General features: G+C 44.0%; 1 protein-coding gene across 1 annotated transcript in view; it reads right to left on the minus strand.

The window, feature by feature from the left end:
• Positions 1–22,081, minus strand: part of STK32B (serine/threonine kinase 32B) — a 298,021-nt gene that overhangs the window by 14,896 nt on the left and 261,044 nt on the right. Inside the window, exon 10 of the mRNA XM_069744831.1 lies at positions 741–872. Coding sequence (XP_069600932.1) covers positions 741–872 — 132 coding nt within the window. The remainder of the gene's footprint in view (positions 1–740; positions 873–22,081) is intronic.

The following is a 22,081-nucleotide window of genomic DNA, read 5'->3' on the forward strand; positions in this document are numbered from 1 at the left end:
ATGCCCACTGGACTCTTAAGCCTAAAATAAGCAAAGATTTAGATTTATTACACTGAATCTTTCTCCTTAAAACTATATATCAATCTTCTCAGCTCCTATAGCTCTATAATTTACTGCCTCCATATCCGACACAATGGGATTCATATGTAGATATTTGTGGCTATCTGAAACATATAAAGCCATGTCATGGATAAGACTTAGTTGAATTAATGCTCTTCGTGTTGATTTTCTTGCAATTGTTGGTACAGAGAGGTTTATGGGAAAAAATAAATTTCATGTGAGAAAAATAAATAAAATAAAAACATTTGCCAAGAATACAGATATATAGGTAAACTGTCAAAATATTAATACTGTATAGCACATCATATATTTCCAGGTTAGGAACATAAGATTATTTTTCTGTTTCCCCTATAAGTAAAGTACCTCCCCTTGAAAAAGCAATCAAACAAAACGCGCATCGGGGTGGAGTGCAGAGTCCATCAATGCTGAAACACCATGGGTGAACTCTTGCCAATTATTCACCATACTATTACAACATTCATGCTTAATCCATGTGTATTATGGGATATTGATGTTCTCCCATCACTTTTTCCTACTTAATACACCACTGTATTATGAATGTTTCAATAAAAAATTATTTGAAAGATTTTCTGGTTGTTTGTGGATACGCCAGGAGTGGTGTTTTAGGGTTTAACTATATATGTAAACTGTACGGACTTTTTCCAAAGAACCAGACTTACCAGAGGACAATTATCTTTGGCTGCCTCCCTCGATTTGTACTTGGCCAATCTCTTCTTTTTCTTATGGAGAGGTTTCGATTCTAGAATCATCTCTTCTAGCTCGAATGTTGGGTCACAGTTCAGTCTTCCTTTCTATCATATGAAGAAACATGAAGAAACACATCGTTAAGGTGGTGATGATGGATGCCTTGCAGATCACATTCCTAAATTTACATTGAAGCTTTGACTGACATCCAATGACGACTCAATCCAAGTCCCACCAAGTACTATGTTTACAGACTTCTGACTACAAGTCTACAATGAGTATTTCCGTAGACTGAAAATATAAAATAAAGAAACATAACAGTCAGCAACAGTAGGTGGTTAATTGGCTTTTTGGCACAAATTGTCTCCCGCTACAGATTCTGGCCACAAAGTAGGTCACACTTTAAATTTCATGTATGTCCACTCTCGAGTACCATTTTTTGTATTTTTATAGGCTCACATTTTTGCGCTGATTACTTTTTTAATCTATCTCTCTAGGGTTTGTGTATCAATGTATAGGCATAAATTTAAAAAGGAATCATCAGCAAGTCAAAACTGGATTTTTTTTGTTCTTCTTTTTTCTTTATTCCCACTGCTCCCAAGAGCATGCTGAATTTTAAAAAAATCCGCTACACAGTTCCAGAGATATGGTGACTTAATTCATTGCTAATTTTTATTGTCTTTTTTTTTTGGGGTGGTGCTCATGTGATTTACTAGGGGCGTGTTTTTAGTCTGTTCTGCATAATTCCCATGTGAAGCCACACCTCCTCATAAAGACCATAAATATTAGCACTCAACAAAAAGGCCAGAATCTCTGGAAATGTATAGGGGATTTAAAAAGAGAAAAAAAAACACGACAATGATATCATACTCAGTGGAGGAAAGGGAACAAAAGAGCAAAAACTGGACACTTTTGGTTAGGTAACAGGTCACTGTTAAGATCCGGTGACCTTGGAGCAGCATGAAAACTTTCACTGGAGTAGGTGGTAACTATACTGACCGCAAATCCTGATCTTAACACCGCAACTAGAAGTAGCCGTGGGGTGTGCCTAAGAAAACCTATACACCTCGACACAGCCGGAGGACTAAATACCCCTAAAGATGGAAATAGGAATACTACCTTGCCTCATAGCAGAACCCCAAAGGATAGGCAGCCCCCCACAAATATTGGCTGTGAGTAGGAGAGGAAAGACACACACAGTCAGAAAACAGGATTTAGCACAAGAGGCCGCTCTAGCTAAAATAGGAAAGGATAGGACAGAGTTCTGTGCGGTCAGTATTAAAACCCTTCCAAAAATATCCACAGCAGATTATACAAAAATTCCTCCATCTAACTAAAGATGTGGAACGTATATCTGCAACTCCAGAGACTACTAAACTCAGAGCAGGAAAACAATAAAAAAACAAGCACACAGCTTGTGTGCCATAGAAAAAGAAACAGACACTTATCTTTGCTGAATTGGCAGCAAGCAGGCGAAGCCAGACAGAGATCAAATCCTTCCCAAGAAACATTGACAACTGGCAAGGACTAAAGAGTCCTGCAAACCTAAATACTCCAGTCAGAACTGCAATCAGTAGATACACCTGTCCAGGACTGCAGCCCAGAGACAACTGCATTACCACCTACAACCACCGGAGGGAGCCCAAAAGCAGAATTCACAACAGGTCACCTTTAACAGTGAACATTCTAGGTAACGGAACCCCTCCCCCAACAGGTTTCTTTTGAGCTAAAAAGACTCAAGAAAAAAAAGACATTTTTACTTTACTCAAAATTCATGAAAACTGTGTTACATTTTGAAGAATGTACTGCAAAAAATGGTTACAAATCAAAAATAAAAGTAAAAAAAAAACACTAAAGAGCCAGTATGTACCTTTTTTCTATTCACAGCTGCAGTATAGTTTCACATTTCTACATAGTAACAACTGGCAGCTAATGGTATTTTTTTGGTGTCAGACTTCACTTCCTACATTTTAACTAGAGATGAGCAAAACAATTTAACGGGAATTGAATTTGTATTGAATTTTTAGGAATTTGTTGAATAGAGCAAATTCGAACAATAAGCAATTTGATTTCAGCATATCGCCTAAAATAGGTGCTGCCATTTGACATATTCAAGATTATTATTATTATTATTATTATACATTTTTATAGCGCCATTTATTCCATGGCGCTTTACATGTGAATACGGGGCAAATATAGACAAATACATTAAACATGAGCAGATAACAAGGCACACGAGTACATAAGGAGGGAGGACCCTGCCCGCGAGGGCTCACAGTCTGCAGGGGGTGGGTGAGGATACACTAGGAGAGGGAAGAGCTGGCTGTACGGCTGTTCAGTAGGTTGAGGATCACTGCAGGCTGTAGGCTTGTCGGAAGAGATGAGTCTTCAGGTTCTTTTTGAAGGTTTCTATGGTAGGCGCAAGTCTGATGTGTTGGGGTTCCAGAGTATGGGGGAAGCACGGGAGAAGTCTTGGATGCGGTTATGGGAAGAAGAGATGAGAGGGGAGTAGAGAAGGAGGTCTTGGGAGGATCGGAGGTCGCGTGTAGGTAGGTACCGGGAGACCATGTCACAGATGTATGGAGGAGACAGGTTGTGGATGGCTTTGTATGTCAGTGTGAGGGTTTTGAACTGGAGTCTCTGGGCGATAGGAAGCCAGTGAAGGGCTTGACACAGGGGAGAGGCTGGGGAATAGCGGGGGGACAGGTGGATTAGTCGGGCAGCAGAGTGTAGGATGGATTGGAGTGGTGCCAGAGTGCTAGAGGGGAGTCCAGAGAGTAGGAGGTTGCAGTAGTCGAGGCGGGAGATGATAAGGGCATGCACTAGCGTTTTTGCAGTGTTGTGGTCAAGGAAAGCACGGATCCGGGAAATATTTTTGAGTTTGAGACGACAGGAGGAGGCAAGGGCTTGGATATGTGGCTTGAAAGAGAGGGCAGAGTCGAGGATCACCCCGAGGCACCGGGCGTGTGGGACTGGGGATAGTGAGCAGCCATTGACATTGATGGATAGGTCTGGTGGAGGGGTAGAGTGAGATGGGGGAAAGATGATGAATTCTGTTTTGTCCATGTTCAGTTGTAGAAAGCGAGCAGAAAAGAAGGCTGAAATGGCAGACAGACAGTGCGGGATTTTGGTAAGCAAGGAGGAGAGGTCAGGTCCGGAGAGGTAGATCTGCGTGTCGTCAGCGTAGAGATGGTACTGCATACCGTGGGATTCTATGAGCTGTCCCAGGCCGAAAGTGTAGATGGAGAAGAGTAGGGGTCCTAGAACAGAGCCTTGAGGAACACCGACTGACAAGGGGCGAAGTGAGGAGGTGGTGTGGGGGAGGGAGACACTGAATGTTCGGTCTGTCAGATATGACGAGATCCAGGAAAGGGCCAAGTCTGTGATGCCAAGGGATGAGAGGATTTGTAGCAAAAGGGAGTGGTCTACAGTGTCAAAGGCAGAAGACAAGTCCAGGAGAAGGAGGACAGAGTAGTGTCGCTTGCTCCTGGCAGTTAGTAGGTCATTGGTGACTTTAGTTAGGGCAGTTTCAGTTGAGTGATGGGAACGGAAGCCTGATTGTAACCGATCAAAGAGGGAGCAGGAGGAGAAGTGGGAGGACAGTTCAAGATGGACGTGTTGCTCCAGCAATTTGGAGGCATAAGGGAGAAGAGATATTGGGCGATAGCTAGACACAGAGGATGGGTCGAGGGAGGGCTTTTTGAGGATGGGTGTGATCTTGGCATGCTTGAAGGATGAGGGAAAGACACCTGTTGTGAGTGAGAGGTTGAAGAGGTGCGTTAGGGTTGGGATGAAGACCGTGGAAAGGTTAGGGATGAGGTGGGATGGGAGCGGGTCAAGCGTGCAGGTGGTGAGGTGTGATCTTGACAGGAGGGTGGAGAGCTGATCTTCTGTCATGGTGGAGAAGCTGGTTTTGGAGGAGCAGGGTTGAGCAGCTAAGAGGGGCAGTGGGCGCTGTGGGCCAAAGCTTTCTCTGATCGTATCGATCTTCTGTTTAAAGAAAGAGGCGAAGTCATCAGCAGAAATGAGGGGGGAGGGAGGAGGTGCGGGGGGACGGAGTAGAGAATTGAAAGTGTTGAAAAGCTGTTTAGGGTTGTGGGACAGGGAGGATATGAGGGATGAGAAGTAAGTTTGTTTTGCGGCAGTGAGCGCAGACTTGAAGCTGGCGAGGGACTGCTTGTATGCAGTGAAGTGGTCGGCAGAGTGGGATCGCTTCCATCTCCGCTCAGCAATCCTGGAAGCCCGTCTCAATTCTTTGGTCAGGCTGGTCAGCCAGGGCTGCCTGTTAATTGTACGAGTTTTACTATGCATGAGTGGGGTGGCCGAATCGAGTGTTGTTGTTATTGTGGTGTTATAAAAAGTGGCAGCAGCATCTGTGTCATGAAGGGAGGCTATGTCTGTGAGAGGGAGAAGGGACTCAGAGAGTGATTGTAAGTTGAGATGTTTGAGATTTCTGCGAGGGTGAGTGAGTTTGTGGAGTGGGGGTTGCACACTAGGAGAGGAAGATTATTGTGAAGATCTGAGGTTGTGGGTTGTAGGTGTCACCTAGGCAGGTTAACAATGCAACTATTTTTTATTCTGTACGTCCATGGTCTTACAACAACACTGGGTAGATGGACAAAATACAATGCCTCCGTGTCCATAAGATCCCAACCCGCTGCCGGTAGTTCCACTGCTCCATACCAGGCGAAACCCACTGTCTCCCAATTTTTTAGTTGTCCAACAGTTCTTGTATGCGGGGAAGACGGGTTTGCATTCCGGAGTCATGCTACATTCCAAGTAGGTAAAACTTTACATTTATTAGTCGTGTTACAAAGAACTCTGGAGGCCAATAGGACTAAAGTGCATGAGGTGGACTGGTACCAGGCCTACGTGTTTCGGCTAAACGCCTTATTCATGGCATTAGTATCTGACATAAAATATATCTATTTAAACCTTCGCTATACTCACTAGGCGTAGCAGGGTGCATTAATCGACCTGGCAGAGAACCAGAACTGGATACCAGTGTGAATTAAAAGCAAAATATCAGACCCAAAATAAAATGTAAGATCATGGAAATACAAAAGTTGGGTGGAACAGAATAATTTTACGACTAGTGCATTCAATAAGGTAAACTAAATATGTTGTATTGCAGTTTATAAAATTGTGTATCTGAAAACTTTAGTTGTTATATTTTGACAGAAATGTTGATTTATGTACAGAGTCACAGGCTCTCCAGCAATTAACCCCAGGGAATATCCCTCATGGATAGAATCATTGGGTGAAAATCTTGTGGCTTGGTTGGACCACTACCTACATCTAGTACAGGATCTACCGAGCTATATCAAAGAAACAAAATATGTGATCTCGGTTTTTAACAGATTTATTTGGTCTGAACCCTTCAAATAGCTTTCTTGTGATGTAATAGCTCTATATCTGTCTATCCCACATGATGTGGCCCTATCTTATTTTATCGTACCAGTACTTATACTATCGAAAGGAAGGAATTTTTATTATCATCTCTGAATTTCCTCCTCAAACATATTTTTTTTAGTTTTGATAAATTTTTTTTTTTACCGAAAAGAGGAGTTGGGTTTATAGCCTAAGGGCTTGTTCACGTGCTGCATTTTACCTACTAAGAATTCAACCTGACACTGGAATGCAATCCCGTCTTCCCTCCATGATTTACTGCAGCTGCTCTGACTTGATCAGTGTGTGGCTTCCAAGACTCCAGCATGCATCACACCCAAACTGGTGAGCTGACAACCACATGTTTTTTTTCCACAGCTTTTGTACCTCCCACCAGTATAGTCTATAGTCACAGTCCATGCTCCTCCACATGACGGGTACCATGACCGCAGCACGTGTATCCTGCTCCAGCCAGCAACAACATAAAGTACAGTATCAACAAGTATACACAAGATGGTGCAAAGGAACTCACCAGTGATTAGAACCTCTCCAACTTTGGGGCATCCATTGCCAACTACCTCAACCAGTAGTACCCCGCTTTTGGTGGGCACTCACAAATAGGAGGTAGCGGCAAGCTTAGGAGGCTGACAGAGCACAGTGAAGTATATCACCAGATGACCTGAGTGTCCCAACCTGGCTTCTACAAATGTCTTTGTGGGTTCAGTGATGGTCATGGGAGCAGATCTGTATTCCACTAGATGGAGTCATGGTTTCCTTGGGTTGCTCCTGAAGCGTCCCTCTGTAGAGGGACCCAGAGACTTTATACCCACAGCTCCCATTTAGGACATTCTTCCACAGGTTTGGGGAAATGTGGGGGAAGGTAATCCTTGTTAGTCCAATTGTTCAATTAACCTGCATATTTGTTCTAAATTAAGTAGATTCGTAAACTGCAAGGGGATGATGAAATAAGAAATCAGCAGGCATTCAAAAATTCACAGACAATAGTCAATGTACAGGCTCATTCAAAACAATGACTCAATTAAGGCCTCTTGACACAATAACAAGAGTAATAGAATGATTGCATTGCATGATTAAGAAACCTCATGTCTGGCTTTATATATACATAAGATCCAACCTGCACATCTTTCTCAACTTACATTCACTGATGGGAAACATTGACTGACTGAACACTTTCCAGAAGAGATTTGTGCACCTTAAACTGACGAGTAAGCAAATCTCCAATAAAACACAACAATAAGATCGACGAGTGCTCCGTGCTAGAAAAAGTCCACATTCCTTTGAGCTGTGGACTCCGCTCTATGTCCATTGGTCCAATAGTCTTTAGCCCATGGCTCATCAGACAGCTCCCGCAGCAATTCAATCCAGGGGTGGATACATCATTGGTGCAACCTGAGGCAGGAGATTTACTGTACATGTGAGACTGGAGAGTCACTGTCTCTGTGAGGCAGGAGAGTCACTGTCTCTGTGAGGCAGGAGAGTCACTGTGTCTGTGAAGTAAGATAGTAACTGTTTAAGTGTCACGCTGTGACGGTCTCCAGTAAGTAAGGGGTTCAGTAAGTAAGGCTCAACCTGTCCCTGGAACTGAGACTCTAACTATCCTTGTCCTGGGTGTACTCTTGAAGGTAGAGAGGCCTGAGTCTCCAACCTTACTATGCTACTGATAACTCCTGATCTGTCCCCTCCCCCACCCCATGAGGCATGGGATAGAAATGTAACTTAAATAAGACACAAAAACAAACCAGGGATAACAGGAAACCTCTATGATACAAAAGCACTAACCAACAATAGGGAAGAATATAGGGACAGTGAGGAATAAACTAAATGGGAACAGGGACCAGGCGATAACCACACACGTACTACAGCACACCACAGAAGACTACTACAACAACTCCACTCTAACCACTTAGCTTTAGCACGCAGCACAGGAAGCAAATCTTTCACCGACAGGGACAAGAAGGTCTGACCAGTTTGTATAGGAAGAGATAATGACCAGATCAAAAGCAGCTGAAATGCACCTGCAGGTTTCTGACCAGCTTAGCAAGGATCGTTAACCTCTTTAGCACCAGAGGAAACCAAATTAATTTAATATGGGACACAAATCCCACCATCTCTAAAGAAGACCTGTGGTTCATTACCCGACATTACCGTCTAACTCCAGGTCCTCCAGGGGGACACCCTTGTGACAATATGTGAGGAAGGAGCGTCACTGTCTGTGAGGGTCATATAGCTGGCAGCTGGTTATAGTAATGCAGCAATTCAATCCAGGGGTGGACACATCATTAGTGTAACCCGTGCAGGGCCACGTCTACCTCCACATCACTTGAAATTGTGCATTGTAATAAGCCGATGGACTGCAAAATGACCATATTGTGTTCTTACACAGGGGCCAACTTTTGTATGTGTTCACCACTGATTCAGACATACATGCAATTATTTTCAGGGCTATTCACTGTGAGTTACATTTCCTGGCAAAATTATGCGAAACTGGCACAATTCAAATTTTTATTTTTTATTTCAACTTATAATACTTTTTCTACTGTTGTAGGGCATACTATTATGTGGTAATAAAGGTGAAAAACGGAAATGTAGTAGGAAATGATGCATCATGTTACTGAACCAAAGCTGAACAATTATCTATAGAATTTAATTTTGCTATTATGTACAACAGAGGATTTCTCTTTCCGTCATAGATGACAATGGAAATCTGTTGGTACGGAGAAGAATTGGAAATTTTCTCTTTTTCCCATAGGGTTATACTTATATTGTCAGACAATTCATTAATAGCGACATAGAAAATCTGTATGATGGCAATTGATCAGCAAACATAATGCCTGGTTCCTTTTGAAGAAATGTGGGCTCTCACTATGAAAATTGCATAGGTTCGAGTAATGCACACCCACACGTTATCATTGTGTTTTACAAGTATAATAAAACTTGTGCAAAAAATAAAAGAAACTTGACTTTCCCATATTAGCTGTAATGATATTTAATGACTCCAGGATGATAAAACAACAGTGTGTGCCAACCTTGTGAAGACTTACAGAAAACTTTTGACCTCTTTCATTGCCAAAAAAGGATATATAACAAAATATTGAGATGAACTTTTGTTAATGACCAAAGTCAATTACGGGCCTCTCTCATCTTTTTAAGTGGGAGAACTTGAACAATTGGTCGCTGACTAAATACTTTTTTCCCCATTATACACAGTATATATATATATATATATATATATATATATATATATATATACACACATATACATATATATATATACATAAAATTATGAATATAGATGTTCAATATATACAGGTATATGTACAAGAACTGTATATATAGTCCTGCACATTATGCCTAAGGTTGAGATTATTTAAAAAATGTTAATATAAAATAAGATATACATATATATTTTTTTTCAAATATTCTGAACCGTAGTCATAAAATTCAGGTATATATATATTAGTATCGGGATGATGGTCCATGGCTACACCTCGACGCGCGTTTCACTGCCTCTGCAGTTTCGTCAGGAGGTAGGAGGTAGCTACCTCCTGACGAAACTGCAGAGCTGGTGAAACGCGCGTCGAGGTGTAGCCACAGACCATCATCCTGATACTAATATGGCCGCAGGTAATTGATTCATCTCTGCTATATATAGTATGACTAATATGTCGTGCCATTAGGCAGTATATTGTTTCCTATATAGCCCTTTTATGGGCAATAAGTATTTAAGATTGGTTTTTCATGCATTACAGATGTATTAGTGATATATAATCTGCGGACATGCATGCTGGTACTTAACAGCATTTAATTATATGACCAGCAAGTATATACTGATAACCATCTTAGTAGATTCCTGTATCAGAATGAATAGGTCATAGATCTCTATTTTTGATGTTGTTACCTATTATGATTGTCCATGAGTATCAGGGAATGTGCATCCCTTTTACATATTATATGTGATAGTATGTTTTGTAAAGGAATTTTGTTTATTGAATTTTTGGTGTTTTTCTGGGAATATCTATAATAAAGTAATCTTTATATTTTATAATTCTAATCATGTTGCTACTTCATTTTGCTGTATTGGTTATAACCTTTTGCTTTGATGACTGCTTTGCACACTCTTGGCATTCTCTTGATGAGCTTCAAGAAGTAGTCACCGGGAATGGTCTTCCAACAATCTTGAAGGAGTTCCCAGAGATGCTTAGCACTTGTTGGCCCTTTTGCCTTCACTCTGCGGTCCAGCTCACCCCAAACCATCTCGATTGGGTTCAGGTCTGGTGACTGTGGAGGCCAGGTCATCTGGCGTAGCACCCCATCACTCTCCTTCTTGGTCAAATAGCCCTTACACAGCCTGGAGGTGTGTTTGGGGTCATTGTCCTGTTGAAAAATAAATGATGGTCCAACAAAACGCAAACCGGATGGAATATCATGCCGCTGCAAGATGCTGTGGTAGCCATGCTGGTTCAGTGTGCTTTCAGTTTTGAATAAATCCCCAACAGTGTCACCAGCAAAGTACCCCCACACCATCACACCTCCTCCTCCATGCTTCACGGTGGGAACCAGGCATGTAGAGTCCATCCGTTCACCTTTTCTGCATCGCACAAAGACACGGTGGTTGGAACCAAAGATCTCAAATTTGGACTCATCAGACCAAAGCACAGATTTCCACTGGTCTAATGTCCATTCCTTGTGTTATTTAGCCCAAACAAGTCTCTTCTGCGTGTTGCCTGTCCTTAGCAGTGGTTTCCTAGCAGCTATTTTACCATGAAGGCTTGCTGCACAAAGTCATGTGAGCCAGTTTCTTTGTAGTGCTTGATGGTTTTTGCCGCTGCACTTGGGGACACTTTCAAAGTTTTCCCAATTTTTTGAACTGACTGACCTTCATTTTTTAAATTAATCATGGCCACTTGTTTTTCTTTACTTATCTGCTTTTTTTCTTGCCATAAAACAAATTCTAACAGTCTATTCAGTAGGACTATCAGCTGTGTATCCACCAGACTTCTGCACAACACAACTGATGGTCCCGACCCCATTTATAAGGCAAGAAATCCCATTTATTAAACCTGACAGGGCACACCTGTGAAGTGAAAACCATTCCCGTTAACTACCTCTTGAAGCTCATCAAGAGAATGCCAAGAGTGTCCAAAGCAGTCATCAAAGCAAAAGGTGGCCACTTTGAAGGACCTAGAATCTAAGACATAATTTCAATTGTTTCACACTTTTTTGTTAAGTATATAAATCCACATGGGTTAATTCATAGTTTTGATGCTTTCCGTGGGACTGTACAATTTTCATAGTTATGAAAACACAGAGAAATCTTTAAATGAAACTTTTTGCCTGTGCTGCATATATATATATGTATATATATATATATATATATATACTAGCTATTGAACCCGTTCTACGCCCGGGTGGCGAGCATTTATATTGGTATATGGTCTCCATCCTGGTATGTGCTGCTCCATCCTGCGTCCCCATCCTGTCATGTGCTGCACCCATCCTGCGTCCCCATCCTGGTATGTGCTGCACCCATCCTGCGTCCCCATCCTGTCATGTGCTGCACCCATCCTGCGTCCCCATCCTGTCATGCGCTGCACCCATCCTGCGTCCCCATCCTGGTATGTGCTGCACCCATCCTGCGCCCCCATCCTGCGTCCCCATCCTGTCATGTGCTGCACCCATCCTGCGTCCCCATCCTGGTATGTGCTGCACCCATCCTGCGTCCCCATCCTGCATCCCCATCCTCTCATGTGCTGCACCCATCCTGCGTCCCCATCCTGTCATGTGCTGCACCCATCCTGCGTCCCCATCCTGTCATGTGCTGCACCCATCCTGCGTCCCCATCCTGTCATGTGCTGCACCCATCCTGCATCCCCATCCTGGCATGTGCTGCACCCATCCTGCGCCCCCATCCTGCGTCCCCATCCTGGTATGTGCTGCACTCATCCTGCGTCCCCATCCTGCGTCCCCATCCTGTCATGTGCTGCACCCATCCTGCATCCCCATCCTGTCATGTGCTGCACCCATCCTGCGTCCTCATCCTGTCATGTGCTGCAATCATCCTGCGTCCCCATCCTGTCATGTGCTGCACCCATCCTGCGTCCCCATCCTGGTATGTGCTGCACCCATCCTGCGCCCCCATCCTGCGTCCCCATCTTGTCATGTGTTGCACCCATCCTGCGTCCCCATCCTGTCATGTGCTGCACCCATCCTGCGTCCCCATCCTGTCATGTGCTGCACCCATCCTGCGTCCCCATCCTGGTATGTGCTGCACCCATCCTGCGTCCCCATCCTGCATCCCCATCCTGTCATGTGCTGCATCCATCCTGCGTCCCCATCCTGGTATGTGCTGCACCCATCCTGCGCCCCCATCCTGCGTCCCCATTCTGGTATGTGCTGCACTCATCCTGCATCCCCATCCTGCGTCCCCATCCTGTCATGTGCTGCACCCATCCTGCGTCCCCATCCTGTCATGTGCTGCACCCATCCTGCGTCCCCATCCTGTCATGTGCTGCACCCATCCTGCGTCCCCATCCTGGTATGTGCTGCACCCATCCTGCGTCCCCTGCGTCAGTTCTATCCTGAATTCCACAGACCTGACTGTCATTGATGAAAGGAAATAAAAATGTGTCACATTCATATAACAGTCTCATTTGTTTCCAAAGTTTTATCGATTTCTCTTGCATGAGTTGCAGAAAATATTAGTCTGGAATAGGCTTGGCTTTATTGTTAGACTGAAAATATAATAGAAGTGACTTATTTTTTAGATAGAGTAATGGATAATGGACTGGGTCATGGTAAAAGGACTATTAGAGAGTGACGGTAAAAGGGGACATTCAACATCGACATCATACAAATATATAATTTTTTTTAATTGTTTGGCTTAGCTTTATTAGATGTTTTTCAGTAGATAGTTATATATATCCACTGTTGAAGAGTATTGAAAGCAAATATATAATGCATGTAGTTGTATACAGTTTTAAATATGTTCTTGGATACTTCAACATTTGTCTTCTGTATACCTTGATGTATGCATATATACAAGTGCTTCTCACAAAATTAGAATATCATCAAAGTTAATTTATTCCAGTTCTTCAATACAAAAGTGAAACTCATATATTATATAGAGCCATTACAGACAGAGTGATCTATTTCCAGTGTTTATTTCTGTTAATGTTGATGATTATGGCTTACGGCCAATGAAAACCCAAAGTCATTATCTCAGTAAATTAGAATACTTTATAACACCAGATTGAAAAATGATTTTAACCCCTTTACCCCCAAGGGTGGTTTGCACGTCAATGACCAGGCCAATTTTTACAATTCTGACCACTGTCCCTTTATGAGGTTATAACTCCGAAACGCTTCAACGGATCCTGGTGATTCTGACATTGTTTTCTCGTGACATATTGTACTTCATGATAGTGGTAAAATTTCTTTGATAGTACCTGCGTTTATTTGTGAAAAAAACGGAAATTTGGCGAAAATTTTGAAAATTTCGCAATTTTCAAACTTTGAATTTTTATGCAATTAAATCACAGAGATATGTCACACAAAATACTTAATAAGTAACATTTCCCACATGTCTCCTTTACATCAGCATAATTTTGGAACCAATTTTTTTTTTTGTTAGGGAGTTATAAGGGTTAAAAGTTGACTAGCAATTTCTCATTTTTACAACACCATTTGTTTTTAGGGACCACGTCTCATTTGAAGTCATTTTGAGGGGTCTATATGATAGAAAATGCCCAAGTGTGACACCATTCTAAAAACTGCACCCCTCAAGGTGCTCAAAACCACATTCAAGAAGTTTATTAACCCTTCAAGTGTTTAATAGGAATTTTTGGAATGTTTAAATAAAAATGAACATTTAACTTTTTTACACAAAAAATTTACTTCAGCTCCAATTTGTTTTATTTTACCAAGGGTAACAGGAGAAATTGGACCCAAAAAGTTGTTGTCCAATTTGTCCTGAGTACGCTGATACCCCATATGTGGCAGTAAACCACTGTTTGGGCGCATGGGAGAGCTCGGAAGGGAAGGAGCGCTATTTGACTTTTCAATGCAAAATTGACAGGAATTGAGATGGGACGCCATGTTGCGTTTGGAGAGCCACTGATGTGCCTAAACATTGAAACCCCCCACAAGTGACACCATTTTGGAAAGTAGACCCCCTAAGGAACTTATCTGGATGTGTGGTGAGCACTTTGACCCACCAAGTGCTTCACAGAAGTTTATAATGCAGAACCGTAAAAATAAAAAATCATATTTTTTCACAAAAATTATATTTTTGCCCACAATTTTTTATTTTTCCAAGGGTAAGAGAAGAAATTGGACCTCAAAAGTTGTTGTCCAATTTGTCCTGAGTACGCTGATACCCCATATGTGGCAGTAAACCACTGTTTGGGCGCATGGGAGAGCTCGGAAGGGAAGGAGCGCAGTTTGACTTTTCAATGCAAAATTGACAGAAATTGAGATGGGACGCCATGTTGCGTTTGGAGAGCCACTGATGTGCCTAAACATTGAAACCCCCCACAAGTGACACCATTTTGGAAAGTAGACCCCCTAAGGAACTTATCTAGAGGTGTGGTGAGCACTTTGACCCACCAAGTGCTTCACAGAAGTTTATAATGCAGAACCGTAAAAATAAAAAATCATATTTTTTCACAAAAATTATATTTTTGCCCCCAATTTTTTATTTTTCCAAGGGTAAGAGAAGAAATTGGACCTCAAAAGTTGTTGTCCAATTTGTCCCGAGTACGCTGATACCCCATATGTGGCAGTAAACCACTGTTTGGGCGCATGGGAGAGCTCGGAAGGGAAGGAGCGCCGTTTGACTTTTCAATGCAAAATTGACAGGAATTGAGATGGGACGCCATGTTGCGTTTGGAGAGCCACTGATGTGCCTAAACATTGAAACCCCCCACAAGTGACACCATTTTGGAAAGTAGACCCCCTAAGGAACTTATCTGGATGTGTGGTGAGCACTTTGACCCACCAAGGGCTTCACAGAAGTTTATAATGCAGAGCCATAAAAATAAAACAAAATTTTTTTCCCACAAAAATTATTTTTTAGCCCCCAGTTTTGTATTTTCCCTAGGGTAACAGGAGAAATTGGACCCCAAAAGTTGTTGTCCAATTTGTCCTCAGTACGCTGATACCCCATATGTGGGGGGGAACCACCGTTTGGGCGCATGGGAGGGCTCGGAAGGGAAGGAGCGCCATTTGGAATGCAGACTTAGATGGAATGGTCTGCAGGCGTCACATTGCGTTTGCAGAGCCCCTAATGTACCTAAACAGTAGAAACCCCCCACAAGTGACACCATTTTGGAAAGTAGACCCCCTAAGGAACTCATCTTGATGTGTTGTGAGAGCTTTGAACCCCCAAGTATTTCACTACAGTTTATAACGCAGAGCCATGCAAATAAAAAATATTTTTTTTTCCACAAAAATTATATTTTAGCCCCCAGTTTTGTATTTTTCCAAGGTTAGCAGGAGAAATTGGACCCTAAATGTTGTTGTCCAATTTGTCCTGAGTACGCTGATACCCGATATGTGGGGGGGAACCACCGTTTGGGCGCATGGGAGGGCTCGGAAGGGAAGGAGCATCATTTGGAATGCAGACTTAGATGGATTGGTCTGCAGGCGTCACATTGCGTTTGCAGAGCCCCTAATGTACCTAAACAGTAGAAACCCCCCACAAGTGACCCCATATTGGAAACTAGACCTCTCAATGAACTTATCTAGATGTGTTGTGAGAACTTTGAACCCCCAAGTGTTTCACTACAGTTTATAACGCAGAGCCGTGAAAATAAAAAATCTTTTTGTTTTCCCACAAAAATTATTTTTTAGCCCCCAGTTTTGTATTTTCCCAAGGGTAACAGGAGAAATTGGTCCACAAAAGTTGTTGTCCAATTTGTCCTGAGTACGCTGATACCCCATATGTTGGGGTAAACCCCTGTTTGGGCACACAGGAGAGCTCGGAAGGGAAGGAGCACTGTTTTACTTTTTCAACGCAGAATTGGCTGGAATTGAGATCGGACGCCATGTCGTGTTTAGAGAGCCCCTGATGTGCCGAAACAGTGGAAACCCCCCAATTATAACTGAAACCCTAATCTAAACACACCCCTAACCCTAATTCCAACGGTAACCCTAACTACACCTCTAACCCTGACACACCCCTAACCCTAATCCCAACCCTATTCCCAACTGTAAATGTAATCTAAACCCTAACCCTAACTTTAGCCCCAACCCTAACTGTAGCCCCAACCCTAACCCTAACCCTAACCCTAGCCCTAGCCCTAACCCTAACCCTAGCCCTAACCCTAGCCCTAACCCTAGCCCTAACCCTAGCCCTAACCCTAGCCCTAGCCCTAACCCTAGCCCTAACCCTAGCCCTAACCCTAACCCTAGCCCTAGCCCTAACCCTAGCCCTAACCCTAGCCCTAACCCTAGCCCTAACCCTAGCCCTAACCCTAGCCCTAGCCCTAACCCTAGCCCTAACCCTAGCCCTAATGGGAAAATGGAAATAAATACATTTTTTTTTATTTTTCCCTAACTAAGGGGGTGATGAAGGGGGGTTTGATTTACTTTTATAGCGAGTTTTTTAGCGGATTTTTATGATTGGCAGCCGTCACACACTGAAAGACCCTTTTTATTGCAAAAAATATTTTTTGCAATACCACATTTTGAGAGCTATAATTTTTCCATATTTAGGTCCACAGAGTCAAGTGAGGTCTTGTTTTTTGCGGGACGAGTTGATGTTTTTATTGAAAACATTTTTGGGCACGTGACATTTTTTGATCGCTTTTTATTCCGATTTTTGTGAGGAAGAATGACCAAAAGCCAGCTATTCATGAATTTCTATTGGGGGAGGCGTTTATACCGTTCCGCGTTTGGTAAAATTGATAAATTAGTTTTATTCTTCGGGTCAGTACGATTACAGCGATACCTCATTTATATCATTTTTTTATGGTTTGGCGCATTTATACGATAAAAACTATTTTACAGAAAAAATAATTATTTTTGCATTGCTTTATTCTCAGGACTATAACTTTTTTATTTTTTTGCTGATGATGCTGTATGGCGGCTCTTTTTTTGCGGGACAATATGACGCTTTCAGCGGTACCATGGTTATTTATATCTGTCCTTTTGATCGCGTGTTATTCCACTTTTTGTTCGGCGGTATGATAATAAAGCGTTGTTTTTTGCCTCGTTTTTTTTTTTTTTTTCTTACGGTGTTTATTGAAGGGGTTAACTAGTGGGACAGTTTTATAGGTCGGGTCGTTACGGACGCGGCAATACTAAATATGTGTACTTTTATTGGTTTTTTTTTTTATTTAGATGAAGAAATGTATTTATGGGAATAATATTTTTTTTTTTTTTCATTATTTTGGAATATTTTTTTTAATTTTTTTTACACATTTGGAAAATTTTTTTTTTTACTTTTTTACTTTGTCCCAGGGGGGGACATCACAGATCAGTGATCTGACAGTTTGCACAGCACTCTGTCAGATCACTGATCTGACATGCAGCGCTGCAGGCTTCACAGTGCCTGCTCTGAGCAGGCTCTGTGAAGCCACCTCACTCCCTGCAGGACCCGGATCCGCGGCCATCTTGGATCTGGGGCTGGAGGGAGCAGGGAGGGAGGTGAGACCCTCGCAGCAACGCGATCACATCGCGTTGCTCCGGGGGTCTCAGGGAAGCCCGCAGGGAGCCCCCTCCCTGCGCGGTGCTTCCCTGCACCGCCGGCACATCGCGATCATCTTTGATCGCGGTGTGCCAGGGGTTAATGTGCCAGGGGCGGTCCGTGACCGCTCCTGGCACATAGTGCCGGATGTCAGCTGCGATAAGCAGCTGACACCCGGCCGCGATCGGCCGCGCTCCCCCCGTGAGCGCGGCCGATCGGCTATGACGTACTATCCCGTCCAGGGTCAGATAAGCCCAGGGCACCTCGACGGGATAGTACGTCTAAGGTCACAGAGGGGTTAAAATCTGAAATGCTGGCCTACTGAAATGTATGTTCAGTAAATGCCCTCAATACTTGGTCGGGGATGCTTTTGCATCAATTACTGCATCAGTGCGGCGTGGCATGGAGGCGATCAGCCTGTGGCACTGCTGAGGGGTTATGGAAGCCCAGGTTGCTTTGATAGCAGCCTTCAGCTCATCTGCATTGTTAGGTCTGGTGTCTCTGTGCTGACTTTGGTATTGAAACAAAAACCCAGTGGACCTACACCAGCAGATGACATTCACAATAGACCTTGACAATAGACCAATGCCGTTTCGGAAACAGTATATATCCTTCTTTAGGTGTTATGTTTTTACGATACCTGAAGAAGAATATATACTGTATCCGAAAAGTGTTGTACCTTCTCCTATCAATTAATAAAAAAGAAAAAATTCAAAATATCATCTTTGGATGTGAGTCCCGGGAAGCGCTGCCGTTCATGTGCTGGATGTGTTCGTTTTGATTTGCTGGTGTAGTTTTACTTTGTTTATTCAAGACTAAAGTCAGTGCAGCCGTCTACCAGGAAATTTTAGAGAACTTCATGCTTCCCGCTGCCGACAAGCTTTTTGGAGATGGAAATTTCATTCTCCAGCAGGACTTGGCCCCTGTCCACACTGTCAAAAGTACCAATACCTGGTTTACAAACAACAGTATCACTGTGCTTGATTGGCAGCAAACTCGCCTGACCTTAAGCCCATAGAGAATCTTTGGGGTGTTGTTAAGAGGAAGACACCAGACCCAACAATGCAGACGAGCTGAAGGCTGCTATCAAAGCAACCTGGGCTTCCATAACACCTCAGCAGTGCCACAGACTGATTGCCTCCATGCCACGCCGCATTGATGCAGTAATTGATGCCAAAGGGTCCCGACCAAGTATTGAGTGCACTGAAATAAATTAACTTTTTGATGAGATTCTAAATTTGTGAGAAGCACCTGTATATATATCTTGATAAGAATGCAAAAAAATGAAATGTGTTGTTAAGAACATAGCCTTACATTTGCTTTGGGTTCTGTAGTGAAAGTGGCTGCCCAGGAGGGGGGAATATCCTCATAACTAGTGTTGAGCGATACCTTCCGATATCGGAAAGTATCGGTATCGGATAGGATCGGCCGATATTCAAAAAATATCGGATATCGCCGATACCGATACCCGATCCCAATGCAAGTCAATGGGACCAAAATATCGGAATTAAAATAAACCCTTTCTTGCCTTGTAGGTTCATTCTACATGAAGGAAAACAACTAAGAATAATGCCGGATGTATTTGGGGAGGTGGCGGAGACATTAAAGTCATAGAGGTTTATCCCAATCAAATAGAATAGCATGTTTTTTGTTTTTTTTTAAGACGTTCGGAGTGACAAAGATATTGACTATGTAAATTTTTTTTTTAATTTTGTCAGATATTGATGTTTCACTATTCCACGCCCTTCCCCTTCTTTTTTTTCTTTTTTTTTTTTCTTTTCCCACACTTTCATCTTCATCATCATCAGCATCTTTGACATCAACTTCTTCTTCACCTTATTCATCTTCTTCTTCATCCTTTACCTTTTTTTTTTTTTTGATTACATTCTTCATATTCATTTTATTCAACTATTATTATTCTTCCTATTCTACATATTCTTTTTATTCCACTGTTATTATTCTTCCTATTCTACTTCTTCATCGTATTCTCATTTGTGACAGGCATTCCCGTAGTTGTTATCTATAAAAATTGGAAGATTACACCTTCCGTTCTGCCAGTCACAAAAGTTACATTTGTCCGCGTTCAGTTTGGCCTGCAGCATCAGGCTTTATCCAGGGGCACCACGAGGAGGAACGGACTCACCCCCATACACTGCTTAGTCTTCTTCTGCATATAATTTAGATAATATCTTTTGCTCTGATATTAAGTGTTATGCTTAATGTTCTTCTGCTCTTTCTTCTGCAGCCTCTTGTTCTTTTGCTTCTCGGTCTTCCATGTCGTCGTCTCCAGGGTCGTCGTCTCCGCCGTCGTCGGGGTGGTCTTCAGGGTCGTCATCTCCAGGGTCGTCGTCATCTCACTGGTTGTCGTCTCTGGTGTCGTCGTCATCTTAGGGGTGGTCTTCCGGGTCGTCGACTTTAGGGTCTTCAACTTGGAAATGTAGCAGAAGGTACAAGAAGGCTGAGAAAATGCCAAGAACCAGCTGATGGAACTGGAACTCGGATGGCTACCCGAAGGTTCAAGAGCCTATGGAACTACCGAGGACCAGCTGACGTTACTGGAACCCGGTTACTAAGCAGGAGGTACCCGTGCTAAAAAGCACTACCAAGGACCGCCTGACGTTGGCGGAACTCGGATACCCAGAAGGAGGCACCTAAGCCAAAGGCTCTGCCCGGAACCAGCTGACGGTACTGGAACCAGGATGGGGAGCAGAAGGTACAAGAGCAAAAGACACTGCCGAGAACCAGCTGACGGTACTGGAACCCGGATGGGTAGCCGAAGGTCCAAGAGCCAATGGAACTACCGAGGACCAGCTGACGTTACTGGAACCCGGTTACTAAGCAGGAGGTACCCGTGCCCGAAAGCACTACCAAGGACCACCTGACGTTGGTGGAACTTGGATACCCAGAAGGAGGCACCTAAGCCAAAGGCTCTGCCCGGAACCAGCTGACGGTACTGGAACCAGGATGGGGAGCAGAAGGTACAAGAGCAAAAGACACTGCCGAGAACCAGCTGACGGTGCTGGAACCAGGTGGTGGACCTGAAGGTCCACAGGAGAGGAGAGAAAAGCTAGGCCGCGAGGCAGCCGCAGTTACCGAACCCCAACAGTCTTACAGGGGGAGCTGGGCCTACTGGCACTACAGAACCAGCCTTGACTACCAGTTCACGCAGCCCACATAGGAAGCTCCTAAACTGGAGGCACCCTGGAGTTGGCTAACCCGACCGCACCACGACGGGGCAAGCATAGGCGTCTCAGCGAGTTTGACACAACCCGGAAACAGCTGACGGTGCTGAAACCAGGTTTGGCACGAGGGAGTACCTGTGACAAAAACACTGCCGAGAACCAGCTGGCGGTGCTGGAACCCAGATGCGTTGCCCCAGTGTGCAAGAGCCAATGGCACGACCGAGGACCAGCTGACGGTGCTGGAACCCGGTTACTAAGCTGTAGGTGCCCGCGCTTAAAAGCACTACCAAGGACCGCCTGACGTTGGCGGAACTCGGATACCCAGGAGGAGGCACCTAAGCCAAAGGCTCGGCCTGGAACCAGCTGACGGTGCTGGAACCAGGTGGTGGACCCGAAGGCCCACAGGAGAGGAGAGAACAGCTAGGCCGCGAGGCAGCCGCAGTTACCGAACCCCAACAGTCCTACAGGGGGAGCTGGGCCTACTGGCACTACAGAACCAGCCTTGACTACCAGTTCACGCAGCCCACATAGGAAGCTCCTAAACTGGAGGCACCCTGGAGTTGGCTAACCCGACCGCACCACGACGGGGCAAGCATAGGCGTCTCAGTGAGCTTGACACAACCCGGAAACAGCTGACAGTGCTGAAACCAGGCTTGGCATGAGGGAGTACCTGTGTCAAGAACACTGCCGAGAACCAGCTGGCGGTGCTGGAACCCAGATGCGTTGCCCCAGTGTGCAAGAGCCAATGGCACGACCGAGGACCAGCTGGCGGTGCTGGAACCCGGTTACTAAGCTGTAGGTGCCCGCGCTTAAAAGCACTACCAAGGACCGCCTGACGTTGGCGGAACTCGGATACCCAGGAGGAGGCACCTAAGCCAAAGGCTCGGCCTGGAACCAGCTGACGGTGCTGGAACCAGGTGGTGGACCCCAAGGCCCACAGGAGAGGAGAGAACAGCTAGGCCGCGAGGCAGCCGCAGTTACCGAACCCCAACAGTCCTACAGGGGGAGCTGGGCCTACTGGCACTACAAAACCAGCCTT

This window comes from Ranitomeya imitator, chromosome 1 (genome assembly GCF_032444005.1).
Source record: "Ranitomeya imitator isolate aRanImi1 chromosome 1, aRanImi1.pri, whole genome shotgun sequence".
Lineage (NCBI taxonomy): Eukaryota > Metazoa > Chordata > Amphibia > Anura > Dendrobatidae > Ranitomeya > Ranitomeya imitator.